We start from the raw sequence: 13,242 nt of genomic DNA on the forward strand, positions 1-13,242 counted from the left end.
ATTAGTGGGGATGAGCACACATCTGGGCATGCGCGGAAGACGACAGTCCGAGTGGGGCAGGGCAGAGGAGGTGGGGGGAGCTCTTTGAAATGTGAAGCTCTAGGCGAGGGGGGAGGAGAAGTGAGCGGATCCCTTTGAAGCACGCACGGCCTCGCGGCCGTGAAAGAAGTGAGAATAAGCAACAAATGGCTTTCATGTGGTGATGCGAGGCAGGCAGATAGAAGCGCGTTCACGAGACCACATGCACTTCTGGAAATCCGCATTTTTCAGAGCTTAGTTTAGCCCCAATAGTCTCATCCTATTCATTCCTTGCGGAGTGGAATAGGACAAGACCTAAAAAAGGAGAGTAAGAAAACAGAAATTTACGGTGACTGCACAGGGTCTAATGTGATACCGACTCGTGAAGTGCCTTCGGAAAATATATATATCTCAAGACACAGCAGGCAGTGCTTTTGGGGGTCAAACTGAGACATTCTTAACTCTTGCGGTCATTAAAACAAGGGTACAGTGGCAGCGATTTGGAATCTAGAAAGGGCTGACATGGAACAAGTATGTAAATAATATATGAAAGCTCTCAGACATGAAGCACAGTGAATCCAATCAGCGAAGCAGAGAAGCAGAGAAAAAGAGAAAAATTGATCGAATCACAGAAACAAAATAGAACATTGGAGGCTGGGGCGTGGGCTTACAGTGCATACAAACTTGAGCCTCCTTTTGTTCAAAGCCATGTTATTTATCTTTGGTAAAGCCGTTTCTGTTGGATACTCTAACTGCAGATTCCTCACCTTGTGAATAATCCCAGGTGCCAGACTGGATCAGCAAGATTTAAAGCATAGTCCAATGTGCCAAATGGTAGGGTCATGTGGTTCCGTGTTCACCTTGTTTAGGAAGGGACAGTTGGACCCACATATAAGAGCCACCCCTGCATGCTGGTGTTAATTTCTTTCTTGGCACTAACCGCACAGTTGGACACGGATTCAGACAAACAATAAGATGTGCCAGTGTGCACATCTGTAACTTGGGACCTTTTTGGATGTTAGAAAAAAAAATTCACAGAACTAAGAGGAGGGCGGGTGGTGAGGAACCTACGGTTACACAGAGTATCCATCAGAAAGAGCATTACTAAAAGGTAAGAAACTTATTCTTCAGATGAATACTTCAGAACACATATTCTGTAACTTGTGAAAAGATACCAAAGCAGTACCTACCAAAGTGGTGGGTCTCTGGAATGGTTCATACCAACAGATCCTGCAGGACTAAATGGGTGAAACGCCCTTCCTGTTAAACTCAGCAGTAGTGCCTCATATACATGTGCAATTACACACTTGTTGTGGCCTGACAGATATCCAGAACGGGCAACTCCACATGCCAACGTAGTGGTAACAGCTGTGGCTCTGGTGGCATGAGCCCCCAGACCTTCTGGAAGCTGCTTCTTAGCCAAAGCCTAGCACATCTTAATGCAGAGGTCTATCAATCTTGATAAGGTGTTTTTATCTACTGCCTTAACTTACTTTACCACAAAGAGATGATAGTAGTCTACATGTTGGTCTTTGACTTAATCAATGAAAGAAGAATGTTGGAACACGGATAGACTGTCTGACATGAAAAGGAGTCACAACCTTCATCAAAAAGACATAAATAGCCCGCATACCAGTGTGCTTAGAAAAAAAGTGATTGGACTAAAAGAGCCTCAGCTCACTCACAAAAAAGACTGTTGTGATGAGATACGTCATAGGTAGCTGTGCATTTGTTCAAATGAGACATGCATGAGAAAAAGGAAGACCAAATGAAGATGCCACTATGGCATCAGAAAACGATTGGGGGGGTAGACGACATGAGTTAAGTCTTTAGAAAATCGAATAAAAACAGGCGACGTAAACAAGGATGGCTGGTCTGGCAAATGCTAAATGGACAAAAGAGTCAACAAATAACTTACTGTGTCTACTGCAAAACAAGGAACAATACTTCAAGGAGTTTAGCCTGCAATGGGTCTGTATTACGGGTGCCACACCAGACCATAAACTTTACCAGCGACAGGCGTAATCAAACTTTTTAGAAGGACTCCTAGCAGCAAGGATGAGGGCTTGCAGCAAGGAGGATATCCACTAAATCTCCATGCACAAAGGTGCACATTAAGCAGGTCCAGGTGCAAGATCCTGCTCTGCTGCTGTAACCGAAGATCTTTCGGGAGTGGCAGGTTGATCGAAGGACAGATGCCAATGGCCAAGATTTTGAGCACAACACTCTCCTGGACGAATGGGGAGCCACTGAGATGACATGGACCTGATTTTCTGATAGAACTCGAAGCTGGAGAGGCAGAGGTGGAAAGGCGTACAGGAGTTCCGTGCTCTATTCTAGGCTGATGTGTCTCCCAGAAAGAAAGCCTTCTTTGGAACTCCCAACATGCAAAAGAGCAGACATTGTGTGTTCTTGGCGACGGATCAAGCCAGGCTTTTCACCAATGCTGGAAGTCTTCTTGCACTACATCTAGGCGCAACTATCCTTTGTAATTTGCTAGACATTACTGGCTGAGTTTGTCTGCTGTGGTGCTTCAGGGGGTTGGTTTACATGTTTGCAATCACACTGAAAAAAATGATTTTTTTTAAAAATGCTTGTCAGCAGATGAGAAAAGGATACAAAGTTTTCTCTGTATTCACACAGGAAGGCGCAGAAAGAAAGGAACAAATGTCAAGTGCGCAATGGTGGCGCATACATGCGACTCAGACTATCACTTCTGTAGTGGAACAAGAGCAACATTGAACTGCATGACGCCACCTCCAGGCACACTGTGTCTATGCAGTAAATTCGACCTGATCCATTCTGGTGACAGTGGATATTCACAATGTGAGGAATGTGCGGTTAGAAATATCCATCAGAAACATATTACATGTGTATAAGTGACAGGAAATAAGATGTACGAGTACCACACAGAGTAGTCTTGTGTTCTCTTTCAATCAACATAAGCAAATATTTGAGAAAGGAAAACTGATGGACTGTTAGATTTAAAAATCACAAAACTAAAAGGATTCTAATCCGATTGCTAGAGAAATGTCTGAATTTTTTAATAGTGTCTAACACGGTAAAAAGTGCAACAAACAATTAGGTTTGGGGCATGCAAGCTTCAACAAAAGTCCATAACAATGTATCCATCAAGTGTAGAGTCACTACATTACCTTTTGCCGCTCAATGTGCTCATCGCACACAGGGTCCATCTCTACATCCAATTCATGGTGCTCATCCAAAGGTATGAAATTCCCTCCTTCGCCACCAACATCTTCATTAACTGAATCAAACCCAATAAAACGATAAGCAGAGGCAGTAAAGTCAGTCACGGGTAGAATTTAGACATCTCCAGACTAGCCATAATCATGTACTTTGTGCCAGCTCTCTGCCACATCTCTGTGCCGACTCCTACTACCTGTGATTTTTAGAAGTACTTTTCTGGATCTACCTGTCGTTTTTAGAAGCACCTTTCTGAGTTCAATCTCTTTAAGGTGTTATATTCCCTTTTGAAAATCATACCCGTGGTGATCGTTCTAATGCCTGATCAAGTAAAATTCTTGGTGACCTCAATATCATCAAATGCTATTTGCTCAAACATATAATAATATTTATCAAGGGTTTCACTGATCAGGCTGACTTGCAAGGAACAACTTTGGAGTTTCCCAAAATAATGGGCACATGTTTTAAATAAGGTTTAAGTTATAAGATTCTGGCACAGGAAAGTCAAAAATTCCATGTGCTCACTGATTGGTTCATGGGTGCAAAATACGGATGAATGCCTGTTTGCCAACGGTAAAAAAAGAATGTTGCTAAGAATGAGGGTAAATCTCAAGAACAATGAAAGAGTTTTATATAGTCATTGCTTTTTGAACCAAAAAAAGAAGGACTGAAGAAACCAAAAAACAAATAGGTCTCTCTCCAGTGTTCACTCTTGTGTTTTACATTATCACCACTGGGCTAAATATTCATACACATTAAGAATAGTAAAGCAAATCGTTCTCTTCTTGTGACTCTTCATCTACCTCAGGTGCTCTCCTTTCCCCTAGCTCTCACCCCACATTTCTCCATCCTCCCATCACTTCAATTTTCCACAGCTCATCTATTTTCCACCTTTTGTAATTTCCATCCGTATCTCTTTACCAACATTGCCCCACTTCTGTTCAGTCCTCTTTCCAGGTTTGCCTGTGTCCATTTTTTCCCTCAGTTACTCCTCCTATTCCCCTCCTGTAGCACTGATCCGTTGCCATTTCAACCTCTACATTTGTCATGGGTCTTTCACCTTGCTGGCCACCTTTATCCTCATTTACAACTATCTTGTTTGTTCATATCTTCTTGTTTATTGATATCTCCATTGACATTTGTTTCAGACATCTCACCTCTTGTCCTCTTCCACCATACTCCATCTCCTTCCCATCTCTTTCTCCGATAAGTACTTAATCTTTATCTATCACAATGGAAAATGCTACTTACCAGTATGCATCTGTTCTTGGCATGTAGAGCTGCAGATTAGTACACTGTGCATTAGATCACCACCTGGTGTTGGGCTTGGATGATTGCAGGTTGTTGTCTTCTTGGAAGAAGTCTTTGTTAGTCTCAACAGGTGACTCCTCCCTAGGACAATACTGCGCATGGGCATCGGCTCTATCCTCAGATTGTTTTTCGCCATGATGGGAAATGATGGAGTCAGTAAAAGTAAAGAAAGAAGGATGTCCATGTGTGTGCATCTAAGTAAGATGAAAACTGGAACGGATACAAGTCCCGGGAGGCGGGAGGGAGGGTACTAATCTGCAGCTCTACATGCCAAGAACAGATGCATACTGGTAAGTAGCATTTTCCGTTCAAGGCATATGAGCTGCAGATAGTACACTGTGCATTGATTATGCAGCAGTATCCCCTCTAGCGGTGGTCACCTGTATCCGTTGCAGTAGTTTGAAAGAGAGTTTGGCCTACTGCAGCTTGCTGCTTGGCATGCACATCAACACAATAGTGTTTAGTGAAGGTGTGTGGTGTAGACCATGTAGCTGCCTTGCATATGTCCTCTAGTGATATATTTCCTAAGAAAGCCATAGAGGATCTTATTTTTCGAGTGGAGAGCGCTCTATGAACTGTTAGTGTACGTTTAGCTTTTATATAGCATATTTGTATACACTTTACAATCCACCGGGCAATCCCGCCTTTGGAGATGGGGTTGCCTTTGTGAGGAGGAGAGAAAGCGACAAACAGTTGTTTAGTTTTTCGAAACGATTTAGTTCAGTCGGTATAGTAGAGTAGAGCTCTTTTAACATCTAGGGTGTGTAAAGCCCTTTCTGCTAGTGAGTCTGGGTTTTGGAAAAACACAGGTAGCTCGACAGACTGATTGAGGTGAAAAGAAGTGACAACTTTTGGGAGAAATGTTGGATTAGGTCAAAGAACCACTTTGTTAGGATGTATTTGGGAAAATGGTTCTTGTATAGTGAAAGCTTGTATTTCACTTACTCTTCTGAGAGAGGTAATAGCAACAAGGAAAGCAGTTTTCCACGTTAGGAATTGCAGATCGCATCTATGTAGGGGCTCGAAAGGGGGTCCCATAAGTCTGGTAAGGACAAGATTTAAGTTCCACACATGAGAAGGAGGCAACCTGGGTGGGATTATCCTTTTTAAGCCTTCCATGAATGCTCTAATCGCGGGAACTCTGAAGAGAGACAGATGTCTGTTCTGTAAATAATCTGCAATTGCTGCAAGGTGCAGGCGTATGGAAGAATATGCTAAATTAGACCTTTGTAGATGTAGAAGGTAACAAATGATATTCTGGATGGAAGCATCCAGGGGGTCAATTTGGTTATTTGTGCAATAAATTGCGAATCTTTTCCATTTAGCAGCGTAACACGCTCTGGTAGTGGGTTTCCTGGCTTCTTTAATAATGGCCATACAGTCCGGTGGTAGGTTTAAGTAACCAAACTCTAGGACTTCAGGAGCCGGATCGCTAGATTCAGTTGGTGCGGGTCTGGGTGCCTGATTTTGCCATGGTTCTGTGTTAACGGAGATGGAGTGAGCTGCAGCTTTTGGTGTGGAACTAGAGAGAGTTCCAACAGCGTGGTGAACCACGGTTGTTGTGTCCACGTGGGAGCTACAAGGATTAGTTTGAGAGACTGTTGTCGGAGCTTGCGCACCACTAATGGAATTAGTGGGAGGCGGAAAAGCGTGCGCAAATCTGCCTGACCAGTTCATCCATATTGCATTGCCTTCGGACCGTGGGTGTGGAAACCTGGCAGCGAAGGCTGGGCATTTTGTATTTTCGTGGGTGGCAAACAGGTCTATGTGTGGATGACCCCACTGTTGGAAGAATGACTGAAGAACTTGTGGATGCAATTCCCATTCGTGAATCTGTTGTGACTGCCGACTCAACAGATCTGCTATCTGATTGTGAACTCCTGGAAGGTGTTCGGCTAACAGATGTATGTTTTGAGGAATGGCCCATCTCCAAATGTCTTGTGCGAGCTGGGACAGTTGCAGAGAGTGTGTCCCCCCCTGTTTTTGAATATAGTACATGGCTGTCATATTGTCCGTCCGGATGAGGACAGCCTTGCCTTGCACGTGAAGTTGGAAGGACTGGAGTGCTAGAAATATTGCTAGCAGCTCGAGATGGTTGATATGGAGTAGCCGCTGTTGAGCGGTCCATTGACCCCGAGTGGTATGTTGTAGGAGATGGGCGCCCCATCCTGTGAGGGATGCGTTTGTTGTGGGCACTACTTGTGGAACTGGGTCTAGGAACGGCCGCCCCTTTATTTTGGAAGTTTCATATAGCGCGAACAAGATCTTTGCAGATATCAGAGCGCTTTACAGAAAAGTAGCAAAATATGGTAGGTACATGAAGGAGCATAGTCAATCAGATAAACCAATGGAACAAATAGACAATCAGATAAACAAATAATACAAATGGGTGCAGTGTCTCAAATAGATCCAAAGTAAAACTTCAGGTGAATTTAGCCATGAGGATAGCTTTTACTTCTTTCTTAAAAAATGCATTGGAGGAGATAAGTCTGGTTTCCGGAGGGAGTGTATTCCAGATTCTGGGTGCCATTCCTGAAAAGGAACGTTTATATGTTTTTTCCTTCCGGAATCTTCGAGGTTTCAGAAGAAGATTTTTTGTGCTTCTAGTGGTTCTTGAGCCACCAGATATTGTCAGCTTCTGAGTGAGGTAGCCGGGTGAGTTGTGGTGTACAGCCCTGTGTGTCATGCAGGCAATTTTCAGATGTATTCTGGCTTCAAAAGGCAGCCAGTTCAGGGATTTTAAGTCAGGGGAAATATGCGAGTGTTTTTTTGATCCAGTGATGAGTCACGCTGCAGCGTTCAGAGAGGCTCTTAGGGGTGCAGTTGTAGATAGGGGGAGTCCACGGAGGGCGACGCTTCCGTAGTCTATGCGAGGAATGACTAGGGCTTGTACTGCAGTTTGGAAGTCCTTGGCTGGGAGGAAGGGTTTAAGTTTCCTCAAGGTATTGATTTGGGAATTAGCTCCCTTAGTTGCCTTGCTGATATGCTGCTGCATGTTGAGATTGGTGTCCAGTGTTATGCCTAAAGATTTCGCTGAGTCCACGATGGTAGGTTGGACATTGAGTGCAGTTAGGTGCTTGAGCCAAGTTTGAGTGGTGGAGATTTTCGCGGGAGGTGAGATCAGAAGGAACTCCGTTTTCAGACATTGAGTTTGAGGTGGTTATCGGCAAGCCGTGATTGGGTGTTTCTGAGCGTTGAGTTCAGGAGTTTGATGTCTTCTGGGGATTGTAATTTGAGATATAGTTGGGTGTCTTCGGCGTACATGTGAAAGTGAACATTAGATGCTTGTAACAAGGTGGTGAGAGGTTCCATGACTAGGTTGAACAATGTTGGGGATAGGGAAGATCCTTGTGGGACGCCTAATGTTACAGGCACCGGTGGGGACATCAAGTTGTTGCTTTTGAATTTCTGAGACCGGTTATGCAGGAAGGAAGTGAACCACTTGAGAACAGTACCAGATAGACCCATTCTGGTGTTTAACAGCTCGAGTAAGTTCTCGTGTTTGACGGTGTCAAATGCTGAGGAGAGATCAAGTAGGATGAGGAGGCAGGTGTCGTCTTGATCTAGGATTTGGAGGGCGTCGTCTATTATGTGTGTCATGGCAGTTTCAGTACTGTGCCCTGTTTGGAAGCCTGATTGATGAGGGTTGAGAAGGTCAAACTGATCAATGTGTTTTGTCAATTGGAGTTGTACGCATTTTCCAACAGTTTGGCTTGGGTGGGAATATTGGTAATAGGACGGTAATTGTTTAGGTCAGTAGGGTCTGCTGTTGCTTTCTTGAGTATAGGCGTGACTTGTCCCACTTTGAGGGAGTCGGGGATGAGACCTTGTTGAAGTGAACTGTTAATAATTTTGGTCCAGTGTGGGAGGAGCAATGGGATAAAGTCTTTTACAGCGTTAGCAGGAAGGGGGTCTGTGAGGTGTCAGGTTGTTGGTGTTCCACCACTGCAGAGAGCGATGTGTGCGGCTGTCCACCAACACCAGGTCTGTTAATTGACCGTGAGCTTGGTTCCACTGTCGTGCTAGACACTCTTGTAACGGAGGCATTTGCAATCTTGCGTGTGGAACTATGAAGATGCAAGATGCCATCATGCCTATGAGTTTCATGAACACTCTGGCTGGGAGAGATTGTTGGTGTTGAAAGACAGCAACTAGGTTTTGAATGCTCTGTATCCTGGCTGGACTGGGATAAGCTGGAGCTGTAGTTGTGTCTATTGTAGCCCCTAGATACTGGTGTACGTGCAAAGGCTCTAGGTGCGACTTGGTGTAGTTTATCGTAAACCCTAAGACGTGCAACGTTTGGATCGTCTGATGTGTGTGTGTAACGCACTGACAGGAGGATTTAGCCTTTATGAGCCAATCGTCTAGATAAGGGAAGACATGGATCTATTGTCTTCGCAGATGTGCTGCTACGACTGCTAGGCACTTTGTGAATACTCTTGGTGCCGTTGTCACTCCAAATGGAAGGACTGTGAACTGATAGTGCTGGCCTTCCAGTACAAACCATAGGAATTTCCTGTGAGCAGGATGTATAGCGATGTGAAAGTAGTCGTCTTTCAGATCCAGTGTAGAAAGGAAGTCTCCCTATTGTAGCACTGGAAGCACTTGTTGCAGAGTGATCATATGAAAATAATCTGATTGTATGTAATGGTTGAGGGGCCTGAGGTCTAGAATCTGTCTCAGGGTCCCGTCCTTTTTGGGAATTTGAAAGTACAGCGAGTAAACCCCTGTCCCTCGTTCCTGTAAAGGAACTATGTGAATTGCACCCTTCTGTAGAAGAGATAAGACCTCTTGCTGGAGCAGAGCTAGATGATCGGTAGACATTGGACGCTGTCTGGGAGGTATGTGTGGAGCCGTAGCTGTAAGTTCTAGGCAGTAGCAATGTTGGATAATCGGTCTTACCCACTTGTCTGTTGTAATGGAGTTTCAGACAGGCAGGAACTGTGTTAGTCTGCCCCCTACAGGAGTGGAATGCTGCGGGGGGAGCATAGGGAAGTCATTGCTTAGGGGCGGAAGAGGCTCGAGTGTTGTTATTACCTCTACCTTTGCCCTTGGTATTATTGCCTCTGTATCCTCCTCTATAGTAACTCTTGGTAGAGGAGGTTTGTGTCTTGAAAGACGTGTTAGTGTCTGTTCCAGTTTGTTTGGAGCCACCTCTGTAAAAAGGAGCGACGAAAGGAGCCTCGAGCTGGGGTAGACTGTAAGACCCCCTTAGACTTGGCAGTGTCCGTGTCTTTTTTCATTTTTTCGAGGGTAGGGTCTACCTCTGGACCAAATAACTGGTTTTGGTTAAGGGGCTGGTTCAAAATGGTGGTTTGTACTTCCTGTTTTAACCCTGAAATACGTAGCCACGCATGTCTATTAAGAACGACACTGGTATTAACAGCCCTAGATGCTGTGTCTGCGGCATCTAGTGCGCATTTGATGGAAGCGTTAGATATTAACTTGCCTTCCTGTATGAGGTCAGTAGCTTGATCTTTGTACTGATCTGGGAGGTGTTCAAGCAATTTCTCCAATTGGTCGTAGTGAGCCCTATCATAGCGAGAGAGGAGGGCTTGCGTATTAGCTATGCGCCATACATTGGAAGCCTGCGCAGCTATTCTCTTGCCGGACGCATCAATCTTGGATTCTTTGTCAAGTGGGGGTGCTTCACCAGAGGTCTGAGAATTGGCCCTTTTACGTGCGTTGGACACCACTAATGAGTCTAGTGGTAGGTGTCCTTTAATATAGACTGGGTCTGATAGTGCAGGTCTATATTTCTTTTCAATTCTGGGGTTTAAGATTCTGGTACGGACAGGATCTTTAAAGACCTCAGTAGCATGCTTAACCACCCCTTTGATCATGGGAAGAATTTGAGCGGATCTCTGAGTCTGCTCAAAAGTATCTAAGAGAAAATCTTCCTCAATGGCCTCAGAATGCATGGGGACACTATGGTATGTAGCAGCTCTGCTGATCAGCTGGCAAAACCCAATAGTATTCTCAGGAGGAGAAGGTTTAGATGGGTATTAGGGTGCCTCAGGGACATCAGGTTATAAAAAAACAACAAGGGCACCCAATCGAGTCAGCACAGGACCTCGGGGAACATATGAATAAACACAACAGCGGTCCTATGCAAGGAGGGATATAGTCAATAGGTAAATATAGACACAATGGAAACTATATTGTAAATTGACTTACCCAGCCGGGCAGAGGTCTAATATTTAATATAGAACCACAATATTAGGAGATACCTTCAACAATTTCTTGGAGATGGGCACAAGCCTGTGCCCAGACGTTTACAAATTGTCATGGTTAGCGGAGTGGATAGAAGGTAGAGAAAGGTTTTTAGGCAAAAGCTATTGTTTTCTGTGCATATAGCAATAACAGAATTCACATTTACACCATTACTTGAAATATAGTAACAGATACACAACAGAGTATATGGTGTAGAAGTTGTTGACGGCGTTTCGATCCCATTACATAGTTACAGGGATCATCATAAGGACTGAGTAAAGCCTAATCATTCCTAGCCATGATAGCCTAAAGGAAAGGGGGGAGAAAAATAAGGAAGTTTGTCCAAGAGAGGACACATTTTAGTTATCGCTACACACTTACATTTGTAATTTAAACATAAGTGACATTCAGTGTTGCCTTAAGGGCCTATAACAAGGCTTTGTGCACGAGAAGTGAAGTAAAAGAATTTAAAAACTTTGCTTTAAAGCTAATGCATTCATTCAACGTCCGTGTTTTTTTCTTATTGTGCCTGAGAGAGAATAATGACCTTCATACTGCCGTGTGCCTAGTTGGTGCCCAGGCCGTGTGCTAAACACCAGAGTTTTGGCGAGATCCTGCAGTAGTGATGGGTGCGTGTCCTAAGGCGTGCATAACATGCATGTAACGCACAGGGACTTATACTTCGGCGAAGAAAGAGCGGCACGTACTCGGTACTAAAGAAGTAACTCGGTTATCGGTGAGAAGTGAGGGGTCGCGATCGCCTACCAAGCAATCTACAAGCTTCCCGCATTGGGCGAGGCGCACACAGTGGGTGCCGGCCGGTGGCAGGGAGTAGGGGGCAGTCGTTATCTGCAAAGGGACCGGAGGGTCTATAAGTAATCAATTAGTTCTGAAAACAGGAATCAAAAATTGGGCGCTGGCTAAATAACTCATCCGCGGAGGAACCGGATAGTCCCAATTTAAACGGGCAGCTTAAACGGTGATTACGTTTCTGGCAGGGTTGGGTTTCAGGCAGGTATGCCACGGAGATCAATCTCCTAAAATTACGAGAGGGAACATTAACAAGGTAATGGGAGTCCAGGTCGTTCGTGGTGAAGCGCGTAAGAAAAGAACTTACCCCGTGGAGTGGTTGAGGCGCCAACAGACGCACAATAAGAAAAAACACGGACGTTGAATGAATGCATTAGCTTTAAAGCAAAGTTTTTAAATTCTTTTACTTCACTTCTCGTGCACAAAGCCTTGTTATAGGCCCTTAAGGCAACACTGAATGCCACTTATGTTTAAATTACAAATGTAAGTGTGTAGCGATAACTAAAATGTGTCCTCTTTTGGACAAACTTCCTTATTTTTCTCCCCCCTTTCCTTTAGGCTATCATGGCTAGGAATGATTAGGCTTTACTCAGTCCTGATGATGATCCCTGTAACTATGTAATGGGATCGAAACGCCGTCGACAACTTCTACACCATATACTCTGTTGTGCATCTGTTACTATATTTCAAGTAATGGTGTAAATGTGAATTCTGTTATTGTTATATGCACAGAAAACAATAGCTTTTGCCTAAAAACCTTTCTCTACCTTCTATCCACTCCGCTAACCATGATAATTTGTAAATGTCTGGGCATAGGCTTGTGCCCATCTCCAAGAAATTGTTGAAGGTATCTCCTAATATTGTGGTTCTAAATTAAATATTAGACCTCTGCCCGGCTGGGCAAGTCAATTTACAATATAGTTTCCATTGTGTCTATATTTACCTATTGACTATATCCCTCCTTGCATAGGACCGCTGTTGTCTTTACTCAGGGACATCAGGGTCAATTGCAGGGTATTGAAGACCCCACCCAGAAGCAGGTTTTGTGTATGGGAAAATCCATGTGCCCTCACCTCCAGGGTATGCAGTGTCTCCTTCCCCATCCCCTCCACCTAAATCATATTCATCACCATTCTGTGGTGAATGTGGTGACGATGGAGATTGTATAGGAGAGTTTTGAGGTGAAATATAGGGAGGAACGGGAGAAGGAGGAGAGACAGAAAAGGAAATGTGCAGAGGAGAGGTTGCACAGTCCTTTTTGGCAGGAACCACAGGTGTAGGTGGTGTAGCTGCAAGTCTCTTCTTGAGTGGTGTGGCACAAACATGAATAGGTTTTCAGGTCGATGAAGATCTTTTTCTGTTGAGGATCTGGTCGAAAAAAGGCCCTCTTGAGGCGCAACCTTCTTCGGCGCTGATTTTTTCAGTGCCGGCGTAGGTTGTCGAGTGTCTTTAGCCTTAGGAGGTATTAGAGGGTCCTGTGGCTTAGATTTCGGCGCCAAAGGTGTCATTTTCGGCTTAGAAAGCATGTTCGTGGACTCGGAGGCCTCAGAATCAGGCTGTGGGGTTTTCGGCACCGTGTGCGGCTTCGGAGCCGGTGCGTCTTTTGGTTTCGGTTTTGGGACCGAAACATGTTTCAGTGTCGGAACTTCTTTTGGTGTCGGAACCGAAGGGTGTTTTGGCTTCGGT

At 44.5% G+C, this 13,242-nt stretch overlaps 1 protein-coding gene across 1 annotated transcript in view; it reads right to left on the reverse strand.

The window, feature by feature from the left end:
- Window positions 1-13,242, reverse strand: part of NCAPH2 (non-SMC condensin II complex subunit H2) — a 266,518-nt gene that overhangs the window by 146,487 nt on the left and 106,789 nt on the right. Inside the window, exon 10 of the mRNA XM_086918830.1 lies at window positions 3,174-3,283. Coding sequence (XP_086774956.1) covers window positions 3,174-3,283 — 110 coding nt within the window. The remainder of the gene's footprint in view (window positions 1-3,173; window positions 3,284-13,242) is intronic.

This window comes from Lissotriton vulgaris, chromosome 1_1 (genome assembly GCF_964263255.1).
Source record: "Lissotriton vulgaris chromosome 1_1, aLisVul1.2, whole genome shotgun sequence".
NCBI lineage: Eukaryota > Metazoa > Chordata > Amphibia > Caudata > Salamandridae > Lissotriton > Lissotriton vulgaris.